The sequence below is a fragment of the Gopherus flavomarginatus genome, chromosome 1 (genome assembly GCF_025201925.1).
Source record: "Gopherus flavomarginatus isolate rGopFla2 chromosome 1, rGopFla2.mat.asm, whole genome shotgun sequence".
NCBI lineage: Eukaryota > Metazoa > Chordata > Testudines > Testudinidae > Gopherus > Gopherus flavomarginatus.
Window position 1 is genome coordinate 96,603,781 of NC_066617.1, and position 27,222 is coordinate 96,631,002.

General features: G+C 49.7%; 1 protein-coding gene across 2 annotated transcripts; it reads right to left on the reverse strand.

The window, feature by feature from the left end:
• Positions 1-473: 473 nt before the first annotated feature.
• CCDC134 (coiled-coil domain containing 134) lies at positions 474-21,465 on the reverse strand. 2 transcript variants are annotated; one of them, XM_050954931.1, is made up of 7 exons: positions 21,347-21,465; positions 9,674-9,786; positions 7,490-7,611; positions 6,988-7,072; positions 5,154-5,335; positions 4,828-4,899; positions 474-2,910 (listed from the first exon to the last, which is right to left on the reverse strand). In XM_050954931.1, exons 2-7 carry the CDS (start codon positions 9,774-9,776, stop codon positions 2,785-2,787), a joined length of 690 nt encoding a protein of 229 aa, XP_050810888.1. In that variant the 5' UTR covers positions 9,777-9,786; positions 21,347-21,465; the 3' UTR covers positions 474-2,784. The 2 variants fall into 2 exon arrangements, with proteins under 2 accessions (XP_050810888.1, XP_050810877.1); XM_050954920.1 differs by lacking the exon at positions 21,347-21,465 and adding an exon at positions 20,948-21,095.
• Between the last annotated feature and the right edge of the window lie 5,757 nt (positions 21,466-27,222).

Consider the following 27,222-nt stretch of genomic DNA (forward strand, 5'->3'; position numbering starts at 1 on the left):
GACTCCCACTGAAACCAATAGGAGTTAGGTGACTAGCCTGCTTGGGTATTTTGAAAATCCCACTAGGCCCCTAAATACCTTTGAAAATTGGGCTCTAGATGCCAAGGAAGGTTGGTGGAGTGTGGGAAGAGAGTACCATTAAAAAGCTCGAAGCTATAGTACTGCGTATGTTAAATGAGACATCCCATGGGTATTTGTGTCAATCTGAAGGTGGTGGTTGTGGAACAGAATCTTTGGAATACAGACACAGTACATTTTAGAGGAAGATTCATCTTTAACGTGCTACAGTAACTAATTTAGCAGGTAACAAGATAGAATCAAGGGAACTCTTCTGATAGTATCTCAGCACCAATCCAGCCTCTAAAATGCGGGAGGTTCTCAACAGCCCCTATACCTATTCCCACCCCAGAGACACCCCCAGGCATGTCCCGATTCAAAACAGCTCCCACTGAAACACTAACAAGATACAATGGTTTGATTTTAAAAATTCTGATTTATTCAAGAAAAAAAACGGCTTCCCCTTTCAATGCATGTCCAAGGAGCAAAACAAATGTAACTGGCTCTTCATTTAAAAATAAACAACATTTCCCATCTCTGGTCACACAAAATAGCCTGAAGGCAGCAAGTCAGACTACAGCGTCCCCTGACAGAGTCCCCTGACAGAGTCCCTTATTCCCCACAGAAGGATAATCCCCCAGCAAGAACCAGCTAGGGCTGTGCGATTCGATCAGCGACTGAAAATACATCAAAAACAAATCTTGAGAGAGTAAATTTGAGTTCTCGTGCTCAAGACAGCGAGGGGTTGACAGCGCCAGCTGGAGCCAGGCGAATGCTGCACAGCCTACTCATGCACAGCTGTGCCAATGGCCATCAATCCCAACTTGCAGCATCCCAGCTGTTCCAGTCGTGAGCCCCTGTGCAGTGAGCACCACTTGATACAAAACCTCCACGCAATTTGGCTCACATGCAAACATCCACTGGGGACTTGGATGAGATCCATCCAATTCATTTAACTGGCAGCCAGCTCTGGATCTGGACTACAGCGTTAGCTGCACTGAGCCCAAGGCTGGATCACTAACCTTTACCTTACTGATGACAGTTAAAATGAACATTAGTCAGAAACCAGCATATTTCTAGTACACTTACAAGAACATGTTTGTATGGAATAGCAGCACATGCAAAAGAGAAGGCTTGTTGCTCTGAGCCGGTAAGGCAGCAGGTCAGTAACAGTGCACTCACAATAACTCTGAATGGACGATTACATCTACAGTCGGTTGCTTGGTCCAATGGAAAGAATCCATTTTTGACAGAACACATGATCATCAACTCTTTCTTCCCACTGTTTATGTAGTGGCAGGTCATCCTGCCACGGTGATCTAGTAGGTGGGTATCTTTTCATTTTAACACAGCAAAATAAAGGTAATTAAAAAAATCCACAACCCAAAGCACTAGGTGAATTTAGTGAGACTGAAAGTGCCAAACTGGGATCCACGGAGTTTGAGGTCCCCTCTTTAGCCCCAAAACAGCTACCGTAAAGGTAGTCACAGCACGGGCTTCACATCCCCCCAACAACGTGTCTCAAATCTGGAACAAGTGGGATTCTCTAGGGGGAAGGTGAGGAAGAGGAGTTCTGCCTCCATAGCTTATTCGATCCTTGGTCTTTCTGTCAAGGCTCCCACTGAGTGCCAGTGGCTATGGTGATTGTCATGTGGGCACCTGTTTGCCAGGAACTGAGCTGAGACCAGAAACCACAAGCTCAGCTCATGCAAGCCACCAGCATAAGGAGACTTTTTTTGTGGGGGGAGGAGGGGTGGCAGTTCAGGCTGAGTCTACTCCAGATCCTTTGCTGGGAGGTCTTACGGTGACATTACATTCTCTGGAGCCCGCTCAGTCTGTCCTTGCAAGCACAGCAGACCCCCTGTCCTTCACCCTCCCCCCACAAAAAACCCACAACCTTCCCCCTGCAGCCCTGGGAAAGCGGGCTGCATCCCACTACATGGGTGGAGGTTCACCCCTGTTGGCTCTCTCCAATCCAAATCAGCCAATGGTCTGTTGAGATTTAAAATTATGTTTTTTTAATAAAACAGCCATTAGAAAGGAGAGATACGATTGGTGGATGGAGGTTCCGATAATGCAGGATTTGGTATAAGTGGCAGGGGAGGGACTAGCTGGCTAATTGAACTATACAAAAGCGCCATCGCCGTTGGAGCTGCTGAGTTACACCACCTGCCCCCCATTTCCAGGGGGACGGGAGCATGTTCAGTGATACATTGCATTTCTCCAGTAACTGAAGGTTCCCAAGGGCTGTGGGTATCTGGTCTAACCACACGCCCTTCCATGCTTTCCCTCTGACCGGTATAACTACGCAGCTTGCAACATAGACCTGCCCAGTATAACTATGCCGTGTATCCTGCACTGTGGTTCCAGGGGAGCGGGTACCACTCTAATCCCTCCCTGCCTCCATGCAGTCTCATTGTTAGTATCAGCAAAGCCCTACAGTGCATGCATCCAATGGATGTTCTCTGCCGGACCCTCCGTATGCCAATGACTATGGAGAGCTTCCCCATGGGGGGTTATATCCAGGAGCTGCGTCCAGTCCCTTCTCAGGATTCAATCCAGTCCTTGTCTGATACACCACAGAAAAAAGGAAAACAAAAACCATTAAACAAATTAAAGGTGACCCGCCCAGCCTTCTCCTGAGGCTGCTGAGGGAGTAGGACATTCTGCTTCCAGGCGCAGCATCTCCCGCCAGCAGGGGTCTCAGTGACGAGGCAGGTGCCAGCGCTATAACTCCGACTGCGAGCGCGAGATGCGGGGCCCCTTGCGGATCTCCTTCCGTTTCTCTTCTTTCTTTCTCCGTTTCTCCTCCTCTCGCAGGGCCTTCTGGAACGTGTCTGCACTGGGGAAAAACTGAGAGCGCAAGAAGGAGCTCAGCTCCGCAGGCCACAGGGGTGCAGACAGGAAAAGCAATCTCAGTGCCTTAGCAGTCTCAGGAAGCCTGACAATGTTAATTAATTAAGTCTCTTTATCCGTAAAGTGGGGAGAGTCTCCACTCCCTTCTGCCAGTTGTAGCCTTACTGATGTCAGTGGAGAAAGCAGGTGATCCAAAGCCCATGAACAGACTCCTGATGACTCCCGTGGGCTTTAGATCAGACGCTAAGCAAGAGGCAAATCAGGCCCAATTACTTCTGTGAGGCAGGTACGACTGCCCCCATCTTATCAATGGGGACATTCAGGAATAGAGAAATTATGTAACTTGCCCAAGGCAGTCCCATGAGCTCAGAGTCCCGACTCTCCTAGCCACACAGACTGCAGAACTCTGACGCTGTGCTGGGGCCAAATGTAGACTATCAGACAGAAGGGAGAGAGGTGGGTTTGCGAAGGCAGCAGGGCCCGTTGGTAGCAGGGATGGCTTCTTGCCTTGCTGCCACATGATCATTCTCTGCCAGACCCGCTGTGTGCCAATAGCTATGGAGAGCTTTCCCATGGGGGGATTGTGTTGAAAGACCAGGACTCAGCAGTCAATCTGGACACAGCACCAGGGTCCAGGAAGAGCTGTGTCCAACAGGACAGACAGGCCCTGATGCGGGCCCTTTGAGGGCAAAGGGGGAGATAAATGGCAGAGTGCATGGACCCACCTTTCCCGCACTGCCGTGCATCTCATGCATTGAGCAGCAAAAGGAATTGACTCTCTGGAGCTAGAGCATTGAGACCCTCTAGGGAGGGGTCGCTGGCACTGCTCCATGGGTCGGGGGAGAGAGGAAGGGAAAAGCATGATCAGATTGCTCACCAAATGGTGCAGCCATCATGGACAACACTAAGCATGAACTTAGAATCGTCCCCTACCTCTACCCCAGGCATCAACAGCCCCGAAAGTCTGGCCTTTCCATTCCTAAACCAGCTGCCTTTAGTGCAGGTGTCATAAATATAAAGGGTAACCACCTTTATGTATGCAGTAACATCAAATCCCTCCTAGCCAGAGGTACAAGATCACTTATCTGTAAGGGGATAATCAGTTCAATTAACTTAGTTGGCACCTGACCAGAAGGACCAATGGGAAAAGAAGATACTTTCAATTGGGTGGGGGGGGGGGAGGTTTTGTTTGTGCTTTTTTTTTTTGTTTTGTTCGCTCTTGGGACAAAGAGAGAGACCAAGCTGGTAACCCAGCTCCTAAAAAGATCCTGAACTGACACATTTAAAAAAACAGAAATTGTAAGTAATAGCAAGGAAATGTGTTAGATTATCTTTTGTTTTAGCTCGTGAATTTTCCCTATGCTAAGAGGTAATTTTATTCCTGTTTTGTAACTGGGAAGCAGAGTCAGAGGGGAATCCTCTGTGTTTTAAATCTTTTTATTTACCCTGTAAAGTTACCTTCCATCCTGATCTTGCAGGTGTGATTCTTTTACTTTTTTTTTTTAATAAAATTATTCTTCTAAGAGCCTGATTGATTTTCAGTGTCCTAAAAACCAAGGATTTGGTCTGTGCTCACTTTGTTAACCTACTGGTTGGTACATTATTCTTAAGCCTCCCCAGGAAAGGGGGTGAAGGGACTTGGGGGGATATTCTGAGGGGGATTGGGCTCCAAGTGGCCCCTCCCTGAATGGTTGTTTAAATCACTTCATGGTGGCAGCACTAAGATCCAAGGACAAGGAAAAGAATTTGCACTTTGGGGAAGTTTTTAACTTAAACTAGTGGAATATAAATTTAAGGGGTCTTTCATGGGGTCCCCACATCTGTACTTCAGAGTGAGGAGGAACCCTGACAGCAGGGGATAAAGTTGGAGGAGGAAACATGCAAAGGGACTGACTCGTGGTTTTGCCATCTTACCTCAGAATGGTCAGTTTTAAAGGGATTCTGGTAATCCGGAGATTTCTCACTAATTCCCAGCTCCTGAGCCATCTGTGGATCAAAAGGAAGTCAGTGCTGGAGAGCAGCATCTCTCACCCTACTGCTCCATGCCCTGCCCCACCTTTCTTATTTCTCCCTCTCCTCCAGTCCCATCTCTCCCACTCTCGACTCTCTTCTCTCAGTTCCCTTCTCTCCCCATTTCTCCAGTCCAATAACCGCAGTCATCCCCTCCTCCCTTCGGCCTGTCCCCGGCCTCCAGGGGGGCCGGCCATGCTGGGAGTCAGGATGATAAGCGCAAACCTTACCAGTCCAAGCACTTGGGAGTGAGGTCCCTGATCAAACACGCCCGTCTGGTTGCAGAAGCTGATGCCCCAGCGGACCAGGTTGTTCCAGTTGGAGTTGCGGTCAAAGTAATGGTGGACGATTTTGGGGAAGCGCAGAACCACGTCTCCAAAGAAAGCCGTGTTCTCCACCACATGGGAATAGGCTAGGGGGCAGAGTCACAGGGACAGTCAGCAGAGGGTCTTGTTGCACATGCACATGTCCACTTCCTTCTGCATGTAAGCCAGCAGAGATCGCCTTCCAGTCAAGAAACTCTCGGTGTGGCCCCTACTTGCGTGGCCAGGCCCAGGGGAAAACACGCCTCTCAAGCTGCCAAAAGGACTCCATGACAATCCCAGTTTAAGTGGTGACGTGCAGGCCATGTCCTCAAACACAGCAAGCCCTGGGTGACTGGAGACTTCTAATTGTCTACGTCTGCTCCAATCAGCAGACGTCCCAACGAGTGGGCACCCCTGGCTGGGTCTGGTTCAGCAGGGGGCTAATAAACACGGCAGAAGACTGAGCTTTCCTATTGACAGAGATGAGGGATGGAAGAGGCCCAACAGGCAGCATCTTCTCCACCCTCCTCAGACTTGGCCAGTGCAGGGTTATTCCTTACACTACCAACTCCAGGGGCCTTGTCTAGTCTAATTTTAAATAACTCAAGTGATATGGCCTCCAGCCCTCATTCCCCTTGGGAGACTGCTCTCCTGTATTATAGACCTAGGTGTTAGGAAGTGGTTTTTTATACTCAGCCCAACTTTTCCCTTGGTCAATTTCTTGCTTTTAAGTCAGAGTTACAAACCCCCTTGGTTCACCTTCCCTCTCTGCTTGCCATTTCCAGCCTACAGGTACTTTAGAAGGTTTGCATGGCCTCCCCTCACCCCCCCACCTGCCATCATTTAGCCAAATTCTTAAAGATAATTCAGTCATCCCACAGGGCTGAATTGATCCCTCAGATACCAATCTGTGCATCTCTCTCTGAGTGGGAGTTGTCTGATGGTCTTTGTTTCCCTCATAAATCAACCCTCCAGCCATCGTAGATTCTGGCCCATAGGCTTTGGACAGGGTAAAATACAACCCTCCTCAGCCTCCATCCTTGAAGCGATTTTCTCTTCTGAAACCATTACTGGCCAGCAACTGCTTAGAAAGAGGATAATTGATAGAGGTTCTTGTGTTCCTCTACTATGTAAGGGCTCTCAGTCCTCATGCTTCAGGTCATAAACTAATCATTAGCTGGGGTCAGGAAGACATTTCTTCCTTCGCATTCTGTATAGCATTGCACAAAGAGATGCATTATGGGAGGTTTTACACCTCCCTCTGAAGCATTCAGCATTGAACACTGTTGAAGACAGGATACCAGATGAGGTGGCCCAATCAATTGTTTTGGTCTCCAGTGTCCTCCTTGTTCAGCACACTGGACAGAATGCCAAGTGCTTACTTTTCATCAGCCATGCAGAAGAAACAGCCAGATTCTGTTCTGCTTCACAGATCACTGGCAGAGTCCCCTGGCTCCACTCCCATCCCAGGATCTTCTAGATACTGGCAACAATGACGAAGGAAGCAGGACAAAGAGCCAAGTGGATGAGAAAGGGTTCCCAGCATGGACTGACCAGAGAGGTGGTAACGGTTTCATGGATTTTTAAGGCCAGCAGGGACCGTTAGATCATCTAGTCAGACTTCCTGGACAACACAGGCCATCGAATTTCCCCCGTTACCCCTGCACTGAGCCCATTTGAAAAGGCAACTGAGAGGGAGAGAGAAATATGAAAGAGCATTGGAAGTGGAAACTGGGATTCAAAGGAGAGGAAGTCCTACCATCCTTTAGCTTCTCATCCTGAGGGAAGGGCCCATCTGGAGGCACATCTGCAGCTATAAGGACCGCCCGGGAGTCCTCTAGCACCTGAACAGTCAGAAAGTGAACTCCGTGAATCCATCTGCCTCCCAGATCTGATGTTCCTCCTGCCTGTCCCAGGTGTCCTGCCAGCTCCAGGCTCCTCTCACTCCCCCTCTTCCTTTTTGTTGCTGCGGCAGCTTGGTGGTGCAGTCTGCCCCGACTCTCCCACCCTGTTTTAAAACATAGCCCCGCCCTCTCATGCCCATAGTGACCTTGGGTCCAGTTCCCAACCCCACTGCTCATTCTTATCAACCCCCTTCTTCTCTCCTCCTGCCCCCACTCCCGTTGTCACATTCCCACGGTGGTGCTCTGGGCTGGGACATGCCCGTAGGAACATGGGATATTGGGAGGGCTCCCAAAGAGCACCCAGCGTCACCCAAAGCCCCGGAGGGATGGAGGCAGCAGTTAGTGGGTGACGCTCACTTTGAAGAGTCCCTTGAGCATGATGTCAATGATTTTATATTGTTGGTTCACATCGTTGAGCTCAATCAGATTCTTCAGCGCGTTCATCTGGTCCTTGCGCTTCACCTCAAACAGCTTCTTATCTGCAGCTCTGTCAAGGATCATGCCCACTGCCCAGACTTTAGTGCTGGACCAGGCCCTGCCTCTTGACAGCACCACAGCGTTCAACACTGAGCCATCCGAGGTTACGTCTACATTGCATCTGGGATCGAGCCTCCCAGGCCGGGTGCACACAGTTGTGTTGGCAGGGCTCGTGTTATTGTGCTCAAAACAGCTGTGCAGAACCTCCTCGCTCTCCTATGCTTGAGAGCCCGAGCTGCAACATCACTGCAGCATCTACACAGCTATTTTTAGTGCACTAGCACAAGCCCTGCCAGCACACATTTGTGGACCTGGAATGGGAGATTCACTCCCAAAGGCAATGTAGATACACCATTAGGAACCCCCACCCCGCCCTGCATAGTCTCCCACAAACTGGCCACTTCCCTCTTTCCCAGAGCTGGGCTCAGCCCCACAATTCATGTTATGGGCTTGTAACAGTTTTTCCCTCCCACAACTCCAAACTCAATGATTTCCAGCTGAGATGCACTCACCCGTGCAGCGCTCCAGAAGAGAGACCACCCAGGCCAGTACAACCAATCATTTATGGGGCCTCCACGGTGTCTGAGGGCAGCGTATAAGTGACTGAGCCTATCTGCTCCAGCAGTTCAGAGATGGGAAACAGGAGCAGGCTTTTAACAACCCTGCAACACAGACATCTGCCAACAACCCCCTTGGGGCATTTAATAAATACTAAGCACTTACATCGAGCTTAACATTTACAACCCACTGATATGATTGGCAGTCTGGGAACAACCACTCTGAACTCATGTCAATTCCCAGCCTCTCCTGCAATACACCAGGGGCTTTGAGCATCCTGCAACAGCAATCTCATTAACCCTTCACCAGGGGAGGCTGGTACAGACAGGAAGGATCCATGTCAGCTGCTGATGCCCAGTAAGAATGACAAACACAGAAGAGATATAGACCAGGCTGAGTGAAACCATGTACAAAGCAGCTCCTCACCAACAGCAACAGTGTCAGGCAATCATGGTAAGATAGCCCCATGCAAACTTGGTTAAAGTTCTAAGCTAAAAGTCACTTCAACTAGGCAATTATTTTGACTGGTTCCTGGAGGGTTCACTTAAAGGACAGCATTTCAGATTGTCACACTCCAGTGAAGAGCAGTGTATGCTAGCATAGCTCCAGGGAAGTCAATGGAGCAGCACCAAGCTATATCAGTGCATGATCTGGCTGAAAAGTTCAGTCCGTTTACCTGCTGAAGAAGTAATCAACAGCGACTGGGTGGTGTGTGCTGACCGGTAAGAGAATTGCCCGGCTGATCTCTAAGACCTGGAAGGAATAGGACCTTTTGGCTTTGATCCCAGGCCTGCGGGAGATTTTGGATTATTTTTGGAGAATTCATATGGATTAAGACAGGACAAACCCTGACAATTCCTGCAAGAATCTCACTGAGAGTATCTGGAAGTGTATTACGGGTCACTGTGCTTTTCTCCCTGGAGCACAGGACAGGTCACCACACTGTGGCTCAAACTCTTGTCTAGAATGCAGTCTGTACCTACTCTGCACCAAGCTGAGAGTCTGCCTCTGCGCTAACCAAGGATAAAAGAATGAAGCGAAATGGGTCTTATATAAGCAAACTACTGAGGCTAGATAAATCCTCCCTACTGAATGAAGGAAGACGTGGCAGCTCAGCAGGTCTGATGCTATCCCATAATCAGAGAAATCAGAGTCAGGGTCATCTAGTTCATCTCCTATTACCTGGCTAACACAAGCTTGGTCTTTGCAATTCCCCGTCTCAGCCCAGCTCTACCTGACTCAGTTAATGTGGTTCCCACCACTGCCCCTGGGGACTGTTCCCCAGTGTGTTAGATCTCACAGTGAGGAAATAGGTCCCAATATTCATTAAATATTCTGCATTAGTTCACTTTTACGTCATTATCCATAATTCTAACCCTGAGATCCCCTCGATAACTCCTTTCCCTCTTCGGTGCTTAATCCTTCTAATACCCGTCAACTGCTCTTGCAGTTCTCCCCCCGCCCGCCCTCACTCACTGCCCAAGTGCAGCCTGGAGAGAAGGATACAGATTTCCAACCCAGAGTCTATGCTCTGTTTCTCTGTGTCTGAAGAGCTGCTCCTGGACAACATCAGCGTGAAGAGAAAGGTGCAGACCCGGAACAGAGCCATGGCTGATGTCCTGGATCAGAACAAAACAACAAGAAAGACTTCATGAGCTGGATAAGATGCACAAACCTCCCCACACATCCCAGCGCCACACGCCACACAACCCTCTGACATCTGGAGCCAAACAGCATCTCCAGGACAGATGACAGGGGTTCCTGTTGAAGAGGCTCCTTTCTCAACAGTCTTATATCCATTTCCCTGTCTTCTCCCCACTGCACAACAGGTACATAAATAGGGGGAGGCAGGGCTGCCACTGCCTCTTACGTTTCATCCAATAGTCACTGGCAGAAACAGGATGGTGGCCAGGATCCATCAGGAACTGCCCAGCACAAGAAACAGGGATATCAGACTATATGGGACAGGGCTCTGACCCCGTTCACCAAATCCGGTTATTCTCAATGAAGTCTGAACGCCGCTTAACCTACTCTTCAAACTTGCCTTTAGCAACCGTGTTCTATGCTACTGCCTAAAGCCACTCTCCTAAGAACTTCCAGCCCAAACAGTTCTATATTTCACTGCAGGGTGGCACTCCCGTTCCTGCCTCGGCATTAGCTCCTTTGGGGTATTATCTATTCCATGCCAACCTGTTAGGATCTCCCCTCACTTAATCGCCTGAGCAGGGTTCAGAGGGTAGGGAGGTACAACCAACAATTATAATTCAAAGGGGGGGGGGACAGCTCAAAAAGTTTGAAAACTGCTGAGGGGGCAGGGAAAGGGGTAGCTAGGGCCTAGGAGCTGTGTGCACTGAGGCATGTAGCACAAGGTGCATGGAGAGGAGTAGCTAGGAGCTGCGTGCAGGCAGGGGGTTGTTCAGGGGGTAGCTAGGAGCTGTGTGCAGTGAGGTGTATAACTCAGGGTGCCTGGAGAGCGGTACCTAATTGCTATGTGCAGGCAGGGGGTAGCTCAGAGAGCAGGGTAGCTGGGAGCTGTGTGCAGGCAGGGGGTAGCTCAGAGAGCAGGGTAGCTGGGAGCTGTGTGCAGGCAGGGGGTTGCTAGGAGCTGTGCGCAGGCAGGGGGTAGCTCAGGGGGTAGCTAGGAACTGTGTGCAGGCAGGGGGTAGCTCAGGGGGTAGCTAGGAGCTGTGTGCAGGCAGGGGGCTGTTCAGGGGGTGGCTAGGAGCTGTGTGCAGGCAGGGGGCTGTTCAGGGGGTGGCTAGGAGCTGTGTGCAGGCCGGGGGCTGTTCAGGGGGTGGCTAGGAGCTGTGTGTAGGCAGGGGGCTGTTCAGGGGGTGGCTAGGAGCTGTGTGCAGGCAGGGGGTAGCTCAGGGGGTAGCTAGGAGCTGTGTGCAGGCAGGGAGTTGCTCAGGGGGTGGCTAGGAACTGTGTGCAGGCAGGCGGTAGCTAGGAGCTGTGTGCAGGCAGGGAGTTGCTCAGGGGGGTAGCTAGGAGCTGTGTGCAGGCAGGGGGTAGCTCAGGGGGTGGCTAGGAGCTGTGTGCAGGCAGGGGGTAGCTCAGGGGGTGGCTAGGAGCTGTGTGCAGGCAGGGAGTTGCTCAGGGGGTAGCTAGGAGCTGTGTGCAGGCAGGGGGTAGCTAGGAGCTGTGTGCAGGCAGGGGGCAGCTCAGGGGGTAGCTAGGAACTGTGTGCAGGCAGTGGGTAGCTAGGAGCTGTGTGCAGGCAGGGGGTAGCTCAGGGGGTAGCTAGGAGCTGTGTGCAGGCAGGGAGTAGCTAGGAGCTGTGTGCAGGCCGGGGGTAACTCATGGGGTGGCTCGGAGCCATGTGCAGGCAGGCGGTAGCTAGGAGCTGTGTGCAGTGAGGCATGTAGCTCAGGGTGCAGAGAGAGGAGCAGTTGGAGCTGTGTGCTGGGCGGGCACACCTTGTTGCTTTGTTGCAGTCGCTGCTCATGAGGGCTCTGCTGGCCCTGGAGCCGGGATCCGTGCCTGGGCAGGTCTTACCAGCTGCCCAAGAAGTCAAAGGGGGCTGGGAGCTGAGAAGCAGCCACAACTCTGGTGACCAGCAGCAGCAGAACCCAGCTCCAGCCTCCAACCTGGCCAGGGGACAGGGTCTAGGGAAACTGAGGGAGAGAAAGAAGTGTGTATGTGTATGGGGGGGTGCAGGGGCTGCTCTCTGGATTGCCCCACTCTGGATAAGGCACTGCAGTTTGAAGGGGGGGGACAATGCCCTCCAAGGCCCCTCCTCCTCAAATCTGCCCCTGGTCTTCCGGCTTCAGCCCTACAGGGAGTGCCACAGCTCCTGGCTTCAGCCCCAGGGGCACCAGCACTTGTGGTTTTAGCCCCACGGCAGACACCATGGCTTGGTTTAAGCTCCTGCAGCTCCTGGCTTCAGTCTCATGGGGGACTCGAGGGCTCATGGCTCCAGGCTTCCTCCCCGCAGCTCCCAGCTTTAGCCCCCCCGGGGACACCAAGGCTCCAGACTTCAGCCCCCCTGAAAACAGCCTGTGGACCCCCAGTTAAGAACCATGGCACTAGTGTATGTGGTAAGTAAAGACAGGCACTGTAGGATCTGCATAACAGAACTCGCTCTGCCTGGAAGATCCAGTCCCTGAACAAGAATAGAGAATGTCACCAGATCAGGTAGAAGTGGTCCTGCCTGGAGTGCTAGATTTTCAGTAATCCCTCATGTGGGGGATGAGAGAGACGTCAAGGAGGGTCAGAGAGGTCCACATATAAGTCAACATGTGCCTTCTCTCCGGGCACAGATTTCTTGGCACATATCAGGATAGATAAGGTCTACAAAGAAAAGCAGTCCCTGGTTATTTAGGTGCTGGGATTGAGAGCACTCTCAAGAGTCTAGTCTGCTTCTCCAAGGGAAAAGAACATTATGGAGAGCAGCAGAGCCACCCAAACCACCCCCCTCTGGGCCGTTCCCTCCAGGGACAAAGGCTGACAGTTGACAGGACTGAAGTTTTTATTGCAATGTAACAAACACTGCAAGTCAATTCTTTCCGAACAGGTAATTTGTCCAACTGAAACAGGGGATCTGCACTGGTAGCTGCAAATCCCAGAACATGAATCATCAGGTAAACCGCTCTCCCATAGGAGTCAGAGTCCCACCACGCCAGACTACCAGGTTCAGAGACGCTGAGCGCAGCATGAGGGAGAGTTACAGAGCAGACAAACTGATGGCTGCAATCAAATGCATGCTTTTTGCTATATTTCTGAGACCTCTATGGGCAAGGGCAGCTCTTGCAGGCGCTAAAGTATCAAAGTGATCACATCCAGTATAATAAAATGTAAGGTGCTTTCTCCACAAACCCTGAGAATGTCATGGGCTCTCTCCAATTTAGGAGCTGAGCAAAGGAGAAATGTTCTGGTCCCAGTGAAAAGTAGATGCACTGTTTTAGGCACAATACTAAGCAATGCACAACAAAGAGCCTAGCCCTTGTGAAAAATTTACAGTGGAGATCAAAGCTATGGGCTCAAACAGAGCATTTGCAGAGCCTCCTGCAAATGAGAGCGAGGGCCAAAGCAGAGCTGCAAATTCCACCAAGCCAGAGGCAGCTGCTCACGCTCTGTGATTCTCCTTACGGGTTTTGGATCGGAGGAAAAAGAACATCCTGTGGACTGAAAGCTCATCAGCTGTCACTTGGGATCCAGACACCTGTTTGTGTGCGACTCTGTGTGTGTCCTTAGCCAACAACCTGTCCAGGGAGTGGGGTCTAGAGGGACTGTGGGAGAGAAGGAAGTGTGTGTGTGTGCGTGTGTGTGGGGAGCTGCCCTCGGGACTGCCCCACTCTGGATAAGGCACTGCAGTTTGAAGGGGGGAAAATGCCCTCCAAGGCCCCTCCCCCACAAACCTGCCCCTGCGGGGAGGGCTAGCTCAGTGGTTTGAGCATTAGCCTGCTAAACCCAGGGTTATGAGTTCAATCCTTGAGGGGGCCACTTAGGGATCTGAGGCAAAATCAGTACTTGGTCCTGCTAGTGCAGGCAGGGGGCTGGACTCAAGAACCCTTTGGGGTCCCTTCCAGTTCTAGGAAATAGGTATATCTCTATTATTATTATATTAACAACCTTGTCTGCTCCCATGTGATGCTACAACCATAAGGAGCAGACTGACCATGGCTGAGATGTCAGAGGGATCTGGGTGGAGAGGTCTGTAGCAGCTAGTCAGTCCATTGGGAGCTCCCAGCCCAGACTGTACAGTGAACGACCAGGCTGCCAGCAGCAATCTGGAAAGGGGATGGGAAAAATTCCTGCCTGTAACTGCCTCCTTCTGCTGCCCAAGGTGGCTATTCTGGGCCCTCCACCTTTTGCTGCTAAGAAGTCTTGGGCAGAATCTGTGGTGACTGTTTCTTCACAAGGGTCTCCAAAACCACAGACTCCTTTTAAGTGGGGCACAGTATGAAGAGACACTGGCCGTCTGAAGGGAGGACAGGGAAATAGAGAGTGTGCAGCAGCCCGCTCTGGGGCAGTGGAGAGTCATCAGTGCTGAACCAACGGACAGGCAGGCACTGCCGGGGAGAGATGTAAGCAGATGCAGACATAGGCAACAGAGGAGTTGATGGGGTCTGGGAGCAATTCATCAGCTATCTGAGGGGAGAAACAAGGGGGAAAGAGAAGCAGGGAGCCAGAGGCCAAATTGCCCAACCTCATCACACTGGTCCAGTGAAACAGGAGGCTAGTGGGGACACATTGCACAGTTACAGCTCACACTGCTGTGATCCCACCTGCTCAGGTTCAATTCTCCTGTGAACATGAGACTACAAAGAGCCCAGATCCACCTGGTTCAGATAAGTGTGAATCAGCCAGGACTAGGGAGCTGCACTGACAACGGGGGAGATTACTTGCTCAAGTAGGTTGAAGTCCTGCTCATCCTGTAGCAGATACGCTCATTTCGCCTGTCCAGAGAAACAAAATGACACGAGAGCCTCAGAGGAGTCAGAGCATTTGGGCAGATCTCCAGCGCAAAAGGTAACCATGTCTGAACATGGCTGTTGGCCATAACATTCGCTGACCTGGGGCTGAACTTGTCTACAGGCATTCAGCCCCAGGTCAGCTAATAAGCCTGCCAACAACTGTGCTGAGACATGGTTACATTTCATAGTGAGGACTGGCCCTCAGAGAACCTGACGAAAGCTGGAGCTGCTCACTGCCCGTAACAAGAGGGTGAGCAGTGCTGCCATTTGCCAGCAGGCCTTCTTGCTCCTGAACACTCTCAATGGACTTCTGACCTTTAAGACTACCACGTAAAGAGCTGTTGTTTAAAGAACACCAGTCCCACATGCTAGATGGCTTAAGTCTTTGCATTTGCGTTTCCAGCCTAATAAACCCCGTTAAATCTGTCTGAGTGACATGTGCACACACGTATCTGTTCTATGCTGGGGAATTTACCCTCCAAAATTCTAACAGGTTCTAAAATTGGTTCACTAAATCAGTGTTAAAAGTGGCCAATTTCACAAAGCTGAAAACTTTATTATGAACCAAATCAGCCGAGAGGAAGAATTTAATCAGAAAAATTTGAATGATAATTGGGAATTATTTAAGAATACTTTACTAGATGCCCAAAAAGCTACAAGTAAGGAGGAAGGCCATATTAGTTAAAAAAAAAATCGACCTGGTTTAGAGGGGAAGTGAAAACAGCTTTAAAAAATTAAAAAATAATAGATAACAAATGGAAGAAAAAGGAAATTGCATAATAATTAATATAAACCATAAGCTATGAATTGTAGAAAATTGATAAGGGAAGCAATGGGATACAAGCAGAACTTAATGTAGAGTTGAGGACAATAAGGAGTTTTTAAAATATATTAGGAACAAAAAGAATCCTAATAATGCTTTTGGTCCATTACTAGATGGAATTGGTAGAATTATCAACAACACTGCAGAAAAGGCAGAAGTCTTCAATAAATATTTCTGTTCTGAATTCGGGAAAAAAGCAGATGATATAGTCTCATCATGGTGATGATAACACTATTTCCTTTCCACTAGTATCTCAAGAGGATGTTAAACAGCAGTTACTAAAGTTAAACATTTTTATACCAGCAGGTTTTATCCAACAGTTTTAAAAGAGCTGGTTGCGGACCTCTCTGGACTGTTAATGTTGATTTTTCCAGTAAGCCTTGGAATACTGGGGAAGTTCCAGACGACTGGAAGAAAGCTAAAGTGCCAATATTTTAAAAGGGTAAACAGGATGACCGAAGTAATTATAGGTCTGTCTTTCTGACATCAATCCAGGAAAGATAATGGAGCAGCTGGTTCAGGACTCAAAGAATTAAAGGAGGGCAATACTATTAATGAAAATCAAGACAGGTTTATGGAAAATGGATCCTGTCACACTAACTTGATATCTTTTTTGATGACATTACAAATTTGGTTGATAAAGATTAAAATAGTGTTGATATAATGTACTTACACTTTTATAAGGTTTTTAACTTGATACTGGCATTTTGAAGAAAAACTAGAATAATATAAAATTAACACTGCAAACATTCAATGGATTAAAAGCTGGATAATCAAGGAGTTTCAAAATATAACTGTAAATGGGGAATCATCATTGAGAAGATTTCAGAGTAGCAGCCGTGTTAGTCTGTATCCGCAAAAAGAACAGGAGTACTTGTGGCACCTTAAAGACTAACACATTTATTTCAGCATAAGCTTTCGTGGGCTACAGCTGCTGTAGTCCACAAAAGCTTATGCTGAAATAAATGTTTTAGTCTCTAAGGTGCCACAAGTACTCCTGTTCTTTCATTGAGAAGATGTGTTTCTTGTAGAGTTTTGTGGCGATCAGTTCTTGGCTCTATGCTATTTACTGTGAGAATACGTAAAATCGTCACTGACAAAGTTTGCAGATAACACAAAAATTGAGGGAGTGGTAAATAATTAAGAGGACAGCTCACTGATACAGAGCAATCTGGATTGCTTGGTAAACTGGCCACAAGCAAACAATAAGCATTTTAGTATGGCTAAATGTGCACATCTAGAAACAAAGAATGTAGGCTATAGCGAGATGATGGGGGACTCTATCCTGGGAAGCAGTGACTCTGAAAAAGATTTGGGGATCATAGTGGATAATCAACTGAGCATCATCTCCCAGTATGATGCTGAGGCCAAAAGAGTTAATGCGATCCCAGGATGCATAAACAGGGGAATCTCGATTTGAAATAGAGAGGTTATTTTACCTCCGTATTTGGCACTGGTGCGACCACTGCTGGAATACTGTGTCCAGGTTTGGTGTTCACAATTCACTTTTATGTTGATAGATTGGAGAGGGCTCTGAGAAGAGCCACAAGAATTATTAAAGGATTAGAAAACATGTCTTATCTAGTGATAGAGTCACTCATAGATAGACTCAATCTATTTAGCTTAAGAAAGAGAAGATTAAGTACCTACACGGGGGAAAAATATTTAATAACAGGCTCTTCTAACAGAGAAAAGTATAACACAATCCAATGGCTGGAAGTTGAAGTGAGACAAATTCAGGCTGGAAATAAGGTGTAAATTTTTAACCGTGGGTGTAATTAACCATTGGAACAATTTACCAAGATGTGACTGGGTGAACTAGGCCCAGAGGCCCCCAGCTGGAGGCTTCAGGGTCTTGCCACACTCCTCCCAGGTAAGGAGCAGTGGAGAGGTCCTTGAAGCAGGCTAGAGTGGCTGCAGGGGAAGCACCAATCAGGGCCCAGGAGGGCCCTATAAAAAGGAGCTACAGCGCAGCCAGAAACAGAGTAATTCCTTGCTAGAGATGGAGGAGGGTGGATGGCTGAGGGAACTACCGCACAATGGACAGCCCAGTGCTAATAGGGACTGGCGAAGCAAGTGCTCCTGGCTGGCTACTGGTCCTGAGTTTAGAAGAGCCCTGAGCTAAGGGTAAGGCACTGGTGACGGCTGCCCTCCTGCTACAGGCCACTGGGGAAAGGCCTACAATTGGATATTAGTAAACCCCTAGAAGGGGACTGAACTCTCCGGAGGCCCAACTGAAGACTAGGGCCAAAACAGACTAAGAAGGCAAAAACATTGTCCCCAGGGAGGAAGCCCTAGGGCTATGGCCTAATGGCAGAGCTGGGATTGGTTTAAAGACCGTGGACACAGCCAACCAGAGGGGGTGCTCATGAGAGGTATGTGCTGACCCCATTACACAAGGGTTGTGATGGATTCTTCACCACTGGTCATCTTAAATCAAGATCTTATGCTTTTCTAAAAGATCTGCTCTAGGAATTGTTTTGGAGAATTGTTATGGCCTGTCTCATAAATCAGGTCAGACTGGATGATCACAATGGTTCCTTCTGGCCTTGAAATCTATGGAGCTGTATTGTAGACCAGGATCCAGGTGATCTGAACCATTTGTACTGAGCTACCACCTCCAGCAGGCTCTGAAAATGGTTTAGGCCACCTGGAGCTTGCAGTTCCAAGGACTTTAAAATCACATTAGCTAACCTGTGTTTCAAGTTGGTTAGAATTCTGTGGACATGTTTCCTACCCAGACCAGGCCACTGGTTTACAGGGCTTGGGGCAGAAATTTTCAGGTGATGCTCTTCTGTGTTTTCTCTAGGAAAAAAATCCACTTGGAAGTTGGAATCCTTGCCTCAGTCTTCATCATCTTAGGGATCATATGAGAGGGAGAAATTTGAAACACACATTCCCCACCTCTCACTGAAACAATCTTTGCTGAAGCAGAGTTGTTGCCACAACCTCAGGCAGAGAGAAGGTTGGGAAGCAAAGGCCTATGATGTTTCAGAGGGGAAGCAGTTGCCACTAATATTCTCTGCCAGCTCTGTCCAGCTGGTTGGTTCAGCAGAAAATCCATTTGTCTGAATTGGTCACTTGACTCTCCCAATTTAGATTGTGTTTAAAAAGCCAGTATGAATAGCCTGGCTGTGAGAATGGTTACCATTTTCAATTCAATTAGAGGGGGGCAGTAAGCTTTAAATAGTCTCCTGCAGTAACTCAAAATCCACAGCATCTGGCTAGTACATGAGAAGAAAATCTGCAATCTACCTCTATCTGAGCTCCTAACAAGCAGTTAGGGATTTATTCTCACAACCATCCCAGGAGTTAGAGATGTATCATTATCCCCACTTGAATTTAAAATATACACACACATAAGGAAGTGGGCAGAGAAATTAAATCACTCGCCCCAGGTCTACAGAGAGTCTGTGGCAAAGAAGTGAATTGAATCATCAAGTCTCTTGCTAGCCCTCTGCTTTAACCACAAACCTCTTCAGTGAAATGGATTGATTTAGGTGACGTGTCCGAGCTGAACAAAATGTAAAAAAACAAACAGCATCAGTGGTGGAAACTATACAAGATATTCTCACTTCTTTACATCTGAACAGCACAAGATATTATTAGTAACACAGGTATGGAATAATTAAATACAATGACCTCAATGGTCCCTTAAAATGCAGATTAGATTGATTGAATATTCTGGGGCAGATCATCACATGGTGTTAATTGGCATCACTCCAATTGAAGTTGATGGAGCCACCATGATTTATGCCAGCTACGGAGCTGGCCCCAGCATATTTAATTTTAGTGGCTTGGGTTCACTTGAGGGAAATCAGCAGCACCTTAAAAGGCTCATGTGTGGTACGGTTGAATCATGGAGCTTTCCTTTAAGCCCTGCGGGAGCCAGTCCTTATCACACAGGGTGGTAATGGTGTGGAAATTGGATGAGCTCTCATTTCCCCATCAGCTTTCTGAAAAACCCAGCCATCTGATTGTCATCCACACATCAATTACAGAACAGCAAGCATCACACAAGTAGGATATAATTCTGTCACAATGTAGACTGTGAAAAATCTTGAAAGCTATCTGTCCTTTGTAAAAACTGCTTTTTAATGACCAGAAGGGGAGCATGGGGGGGTGGGAAATGAGACCATGATGTGACCGAGGAGAGAGTCCCTTTATGGAATGCACGTACTCCCTGTAATTGTTGTCCAGCACATAGATGATATGAGGATAGGTGCCATGTGTGGGTGAGCATAAAGGAGAGATTCAAGTACAGAAAATGTCAGTGTTTGACAACAAGAGAGCCTTTTATAAAAGTAACATGCTTCCAACACTGGGAAAAGAAAATTACCTCTCCTAAGCATGTCAGAGGGATTATCTATTGGGATACATCGAAAAGTAACTGCAGGAAAGATCAAAGTGATTTACAGACATTAATTAAAGCATCACAAACAACCCATGTGAATTCCACCTTTCTATGGGGACATTCAGCTGAGATCATCTGTTAGAGTCTAGCAGGCGTATCCTATACCAGAGGCCATAGGTGGCATGAACGGGGGGGAAGGAGGTCTGGTGGCCTTCAGTCCCTGTCTTGCACTACTTTGCTCCAGAGAGATGCTGAGAAGCAGACCTTCAGAGGGAGATGTATGAGGTCAGAAACAAGCTTCCTCCTTTGTGGTATAATAATGCAAAGTCAGAGGCATTATGGGGAGTTTAAGCCTTCCTCTGAAACATCTAGATTTGGCTGCTATCAGAGACACAGAATAATAGATCAGCAAGGTCATTGGACTGATCTAATATCACAATCCTTTCCATAGTTATAAACAGGACACCGTTTTTTGCACACAACATACCAGACTAACATCTAATCAGAAAGTTACCCTCTTAGGCAGGAACAAAACCGTACCAGGTACTGGCCAAACTCCTCAATTCAGTATTGCCAGTAGTGTGAGCAAGGAACTGAAAGACAACGGGGATCTATGCAGTGCTTAATTTGCATCATGGCTGAGCACTGGCACCTCTAGCCTTGGCAGTTCATAGGCCCAGCACCTCTGGGCTTGCCCTGTCAGTTATGAAAGTAAAAAAATTTCTTGAGCCCTGGCACCTAATTGTTTGAGCCCAAAACCTCTTTCATTATAAAATTAAGCATGAGATCTATGCCTAGCTCTGCTTATGACTCATGGCCTGCATGACCACTCAACTTGGCTGTGCTGCAGTTTACCCATCTGTAAAATGGGCATAACAACACAGCTGCCTCACAGAGTGTTGTGAGGCTGGTCTATGAAGCACTCTGAGATACTTCAAGGAAAGATGCTGTAAGGGACATGGAGAAGCCCATCCAGCCCAGCGATTTGCTTGCATTTTATTAGCTTGATCTCAAAATAGCTCCCTGCACACCACACGTCCTCTGCATTGCCTAGCCTAGGAGAGTGAGTATGGCTTGTGGCCAGCGTGAAGTTAGGCTACCATCATTCTCCAGCAATCCACCCTCTCCTCTCCGTTAACCCCTCTGCGCCTAGCCATGAAGAACAAGCCATCACGGGAACTTACGGTGGTGCCCCCGGAAAGTCAGGCACAGGCTCCTGCTCCTTCCACCGCAGGCGGCGCGGCGGCTCGTTAAGCAGGAGCTGCCAGTAAGAGACGCGCTGCGGGGCTGGCGCAGGGCCCCGGGCAGCTCAGCGCCGGGCGGGCTACAGCAGAAAGCCACGTCCCACGAGAGAGCAACGAGCCTCCGCGGGCTGGTGCCACTGCCCCCTGCCGGCCTGGCCGCTGCGCGAGCCGGTCTCTCCCCACCGGCCGGGGCTGAGCAGCCCGCGGCGGCAGCAGCTGGCCCCGCGCCCGGCACGTGCGGGCAGCGCTCAGCCCGCGCTCCCCCGGGGCCGGGCTGCGCCGCGATCGCACCTGCCGCGCGCGGGCCGAGCTGCGCCTGCCCCCGGCCCGCGTCCTCACCTGCCGCCGCCGGGGAGGCTCCAGCCTGCGGGGCCGCCGCTCACTGGCACCGGGCTGTCATGCCGCCCCCGCCGCCGCGCTTCTGCTGCCCGGGAGCGGGCTGTGCGAAGCACGATCCAGCATGCACCGCTCGGCGATGTCACTTCCTGAGCCCGGCCGGTGCAGGGCGCTCGGGCTACGAGCCGCGGCGGAGCAGCGTCTCTGGCCAGGAGGTTACCGGCGCTGCAGGGTGCTGTCTGGGCCCGGTTTCACTGCACAGCTACAGTCACACCGTTCTGAGAATAACGTGATTCCAATCGCCTTCCGGACTTCAACCTGCTGACAACACAGGCCACTGAATCTGGTCAACAATTTGGTGTCACACACACAGACCAGGTGTCCCGATTTTAAAAGGACCATCCCTTTTTTAGGGGCTTTGCCCTCTATAGGATCAGTGTTTAATTTGTAATGAAAGAGGTGCGGGGGCTCAATTTTTGTACTGTAATAACTGATTGGGCAAACCCAGAGGTGCTGGGGTTCTGAACTGCAAAGCCAAGAGGTGCCATGGCTGCCTCAGCACAAATTAAGAGTTTTGCCGCTCCAAGCAGCCAAAAAAAAACAAACAAAAAAAAAGCCGCGATTGTGATCTGCGGCAATTCAGCAGGAGGTCCTTCGCTCCGAGCGGGAGTGAACGACCTTCCGCCGAATTGACGCAGAATACCTAAAAGTGCCGCGCCGCTCCCGAGTTGCCACCCCAAGCACCTGTTTGATAAGCTGGTGCCGGGAGCCGGCCCTGTGTATAGGACCCTATTACCCTCCCCTCTTGATTTTTCACACTTCTTCTCGAGTCACCCTAGCACACACATACACGGCAATCTCAATAACACAGACAGGCCATAGGATGCCAGCCCAGCAAGGGCTGCATTTCAGGGGCAGAGGAATATCTGCTATATTCAATCTGTAAAATCTTTTGCATCCTTCAGGTGGAAAGACCCTAGAAAGGTAAGGTGATGACTAAGAGGATTTTTTAAAAACAAAATGTCTTTGAACCATACAGAACATGGAGTGGAAATAGATCAAAAATAAATGACGAAAATGAAAAGATAACCTTCAAAATAAAATGTGTAGATTTAAAGTGTTAAATATGCAGAGGCAAAAGGCTAGCTCAGGCCAGTGCTTGCATATGAGCATTGCTTTGCTCCTTCCAGTGTTCCCACTGAGGTCAGTAAGACTGCTCACATGGATAAAATTGGGTCACCTCATCTGCATAAATATTTGCAGGATTAAGTCCTTAAAGTGTGAACGCCTACAGCCGCACCACCAAGTGCTGTGATCCATCAGCTAAGCAGGGCCAGTACTTAGGCCTGGTCTACACTAGCCTGTTATTTCGGAATTAGCCAAGTTATTTTGAAAAAAAAAAGATTCCATCCACATGACCAAATTTTTTTTTTTCAATTTAAAGGGTACTTTAATTCGATTTCTGTACTCCACCTTGGCAAGTGGAGTAGCGCTTAAATCGAGATTGCAATCCCAGGTTAAAGGTATTGTGGACACAATTCAACGTTATTGGCCTCCAGGAGCTATCCCAGAATGCTCCCTTGTGACTGCTCTGGTCAACACCCTCAACTCTAATGCACTAACCAGGTGGACAGGAAAAGCCTTGGGAACTTTTGAATTTCATTTCCTTTGGTCACCAGCAGCACAGCTGACCATCAGCACAATCCACCATCACAGGCGACCATGCAGAGTCCACCATCACAGGCGATCACGCAGTCCCAGATTGGCAGACGAGCCCCAACATGGTCTGAACGGGAGGTACTGGATCTCATCACATGTTGGGGAGACGTGTCTGTTATGGCAGAACTACGTTCCAAAAAAAGGAACGCAAGTACCTACGCTATAGTCTCCAGGGCCATGACGGAAAGAGGCTACTCCAGGGACACAGAGCAGCGTCGTACAAAAATCAAGGAGCTCAGGCAAGTGTACCAAAAAGTCAGGGAGGCAAACGAGTGCTCTGGGTCACAGCCCCATACATTCCACTTTTACTATGAGCTCCATGCAATTATGGGTGGTGATGCCACCTTACCCCACCACTGTCCATGGACACCTGAAAGGAAGGAGTTGCACAGAGCGAGGAGGAAGAGACGTTGGAGGATGAAGAGGAGGAGGAGGACAGTGCACAGGTGGCAAGTGGGGAATCCTTTTTCCCCCCCGTAGCCAGGAACTAATCTTAACGCTGGAGCCAATAGCCTCCCCTCACTCCCAAGGCGGGCTCCTGTTCCATGACTCTGGAGATGGTACTTCTGGTAAGTGAGAGCCTGATTGGAGCCACGCAGTGGGGGGGAAACCCAGCTGTGCTGGATTGTTCGCGTTTAGAGTAAATGGCTCATCTCTGCTCTGAGCCTGACCGGAGCCACCTGGTCGGGAGTGGGCGTTGTTGTGTGCAGTGATCATCCCAGAGAGCCCGCAGGCCCTCCTTTTATATGGCAAACCCACTAGGCGTTGCTTGCTGTGGGAAAGGGGGCCCAGCAGTTTGAGAGCATTGACATGAATATAGAAGCAGCAGAATCCTGCGTGCTCCTGCCTAGGGGCTGCCTGTAAGATGAATTCTGTTGCCCTGGCCCTGTGTGATGACTTACTCATAGCAAAGTGCTCCCTTTGTTCTCTGCAATGTATTTTTAAAAATACTACCCTCTCTTTTTCTCCTCCCGCAGGTGCAAATGTTTCAACGCGGCCCCTATCTACTCCGTCCCAGAGGCTGGTCCAGATTAGAAGGTAGAAAAAGTGAACTCGGGACAACATGTTCGCCGAGCTCATGCAGGCCTCCCACACTGATAGGGCCCAGCTGAATGCATGGAGGCAAACAATTGCGGAGTCCCTTAAAGCATTACAGGAACATGAAGAGAGGAGGGAGGCACGCAATGAAAGCAGGCAGGACGCTATGGTCAAGCTCATGGGGGAGAACCTGACATGCTCTGCTGTATGGTGGATCTAATGCAGGAAAGGCAGCAAGACCACAGATTTCTGCTGCAGTCCCTGTATAATCAAACTCCCTCCTCCCCAAGTTCTATAGCCTTCTCACCCAGACGCTCAAGAACACGAGGGGGGAGGCTACGGGGACCCACACACTCAACCCCAGAGGATCGCCCAAGCACCAGAAAGCTGGCATATGAGAACTTTTGGTTTCTGGACTTGTCCTTCCCTCCTCTTCCACCCCCCTAACCCAACCCCCACCCCCAATCTACCTTCTAATTTCTCTCAATATGATGTGCATCAAATAATAAAGAACAGTTTTTAAACAATTTTGACTTTATTTCCTTTCATATATATAGGGTGTGGGTAACTTCAAGAGAAACAAACACAACTGTCATACCATATCCTGGTGAGTCATGAAACTAGCTTCCAAAGCTTCTCTGATGCGCAGCACGCCCTGCTGTGCTCTTCTAATCGCCCTGTTGTCTGGCTGTGCGAAATTGGCAGCCAGGTGAGTTGCCTCAACCTCCCACCCCACCATAAAAATCTCCTCCTTACTCTCACAGATACTGTGGAGCACACAACAAGCCGCAATTACAATTGGAATATTGGTTGTGCTGAGATCTAAGCGAGCCAGTAAACTGCGCCAGCAGCATTTCAAATGTCCAAAAGCACATTCTACCACCATTCTGCACTTGCTCAGCCTATAGTTGAACTGCTCCTTACTACTGTCCAGGGTGCCTGTGTATGGCTTCATGAGCCATGGCATTAAGGGGTAGGCTGGGTCCCCGAGGATAATTATAGGCATTTCAACATCGCCAACAGTAATTTTCTGGTCTGGGAAGTAAGTCCCTTCCTGCAGCTATTCAAACAGACCAGAGTTCCTGAAGATGAAAGCATCGTGCACCTTTCCCGGCCATCCCACGCTGATGTTGGTGAAACGTCCCTTGTGATCAGGGCCGGCACTACCATTTAGGCAGCCTAGGCAATCGCCTAGGGCGCCAGAATAATTGGTGGGCGCCGTTTTGCTGGAGGTGGCGGCAGGCGGCTCCGGTGGAGCTGCCACAGTGGTGCCTGCGGAGGGTTCGCTGGTCCGCGGCTCCGGTGGAGCTGCCACAGTCGTGCCTGCAGACGGTCGGCTCCTCGCACGGCTCCGGTGGACCTCCCGCAGACACCACTGCGGCAGCTCCACTGGAGCCGCGGAGCACTGGACCCTCCGCAGGCACCACTGCGGCAGCTCTACCGGAGCCGCGGGACCAGCGCATGGGGCGCCGAAATTGCCATCAGCCTAGGGCGCTCAAACCCTTAGCACCGGTCCTGCCTGTGATCCACCAGTGCTTGCAGCACCATGGGAAAGTACCCCTTGTGGTTTATGTACTGGCTGCCACAGTGTGCTGGGGCCAAGATGGGGATATGCATTCCGTCTATCGCTCTGCCGCAGTTAGGGAACCCCAGTGCATTAAAGCCATCCACAGTGGTCTGCATATTTCCCAAAGTCACTATCCTTGATAGCAGCTGCTCAATGACTGCGTTGGCTACTTGCAGCAGAGCAGCCCCTACAGTAGATTTGCCCACTCCAAACTGATTCCCGACTGACTGGTAGCTGTTGGGCGTTGCAAGCTTCCACAGTGCTATGGCCACTCACTTCTCAAGGGTGAGAGTTGCTCTCATTTTGGTGTCTTTGTGCTTCAGGGCAGGAGACAGCAAGTCACAAAGTTCCATGAAAGTGGCCCTACGCATACAAAAGTTTTGCAGCCACTGGGAATCATCCCAGACCTGCAACACTACGCGGTCCCACCAGTCTGTGCTTGTTTCTCGGGCCTAGAATCGGCACTCCACAGCATGAACCTGGCCCAATGCCACCATGATCTCCCAATCACCACATGCCATGTATCTAGGAACGTCTGTGTCCATGTCCTCATCAGTACAGTAATCGCACTGCCGTTACTTCCTCACCCGGTTTTGCAGGTACTGAACATACTGCTGGATAATGTGCAAGGTATTTACAAAGGTCAAAACTGCAGCTGAGATCTGAGTGGGCTCCATGTTTGCCACACAATGGTGCCTGCATGGGTAATCCTTGAAAAAGGGCACCCCTTCTCCAGCTGCCATCATGTTAGGCTGGGCGATGGTCCTCATGACCTTGGCCACAGTATTTCCCTTTGTGACTCTGAAGCGTGCCCTGACGTGCAGGTCTTGAAGTTGGGCCCAGTGGCCGGAGGTGATGTAGAGGCTTTTGCTAGGGCAGGGGTGGCCTTGCGGACTAGTTGTCTCTCTGGAGGTGAAAATCAGCACCAAGGTGGGAAGTGTGAGTGGAAGTCGCCAGAGAAGGAGGAGATGAGAAATGTGCTGGCTGGGCAAGGCCTTTCTTTCTCCTCATTCAAAAGGTAGTACTTTCCCTGTCAGGGAATTGAACCCTAGTCTCCCACATGACACATAGGGATACTCACCACTATACTAACAAGGAAAGAGGCAGGGCTGTGCACTGCATGGAGCCACGGGAGACCACCTATGGCCAGTTGACACCACACTGTGGGCCCTAGTGGGCAACAACACCCCTTGCTCTCTTCTCCTTCCTAAAGGCTTTGGCTGGCTGCAGCAACAGCCCTGGCAAAAGCCCTCTCCCGCCTTACATCCGCTTGTCCAGCAGGCCCCCTTTGGGGCTACACAGCTCCTCCCACAATACCTGCCTGAGACCTTTCCCTCACCGACGGGCTGCTCAGCACCTCCTTCCTCTCACAACCGATTCTTTCTACCCTCCCCATTCCACGCTCCAGACGCTCCTCAAACTCACACCATCACAAACTCACCCAAGCTCCCTTTGGCTTCAGAAGCCCCTCTCGAGGACCGTAGCTTTTCAGGCCCGCAGATCCTTCCCTTCAGCACGCGGTGGCCGCGCAGTCCAAACTCAGCCCTTTCCAGGA

Excerpts from the sequence above, each read along its gene's own strand:
- CCDC134 (XM_050954931.1), bottom strand. The coding sequence starts at position 9,776 with ATGGCTCTGTTCCGGGTCTGCACCTTTCTCTTCACGCTGATGTTGTCC. Across the intron at positions 7,612-9,673 it reads AGACTCTGGGTTGGAAATCT|ATAAGAAGCTGTTTGAGGTG; the intron begins GTATCCTTCTCT and ends ACAGAGCTGCAG. Across the intron at positions 7,073-7,489 it reads TGCTCAAGGGACTCTTCAAA|GTGCTAGAGGACTCCCGGGC; the intron begins GTGAGCGTCACC and ends CTGACTGTTCAG.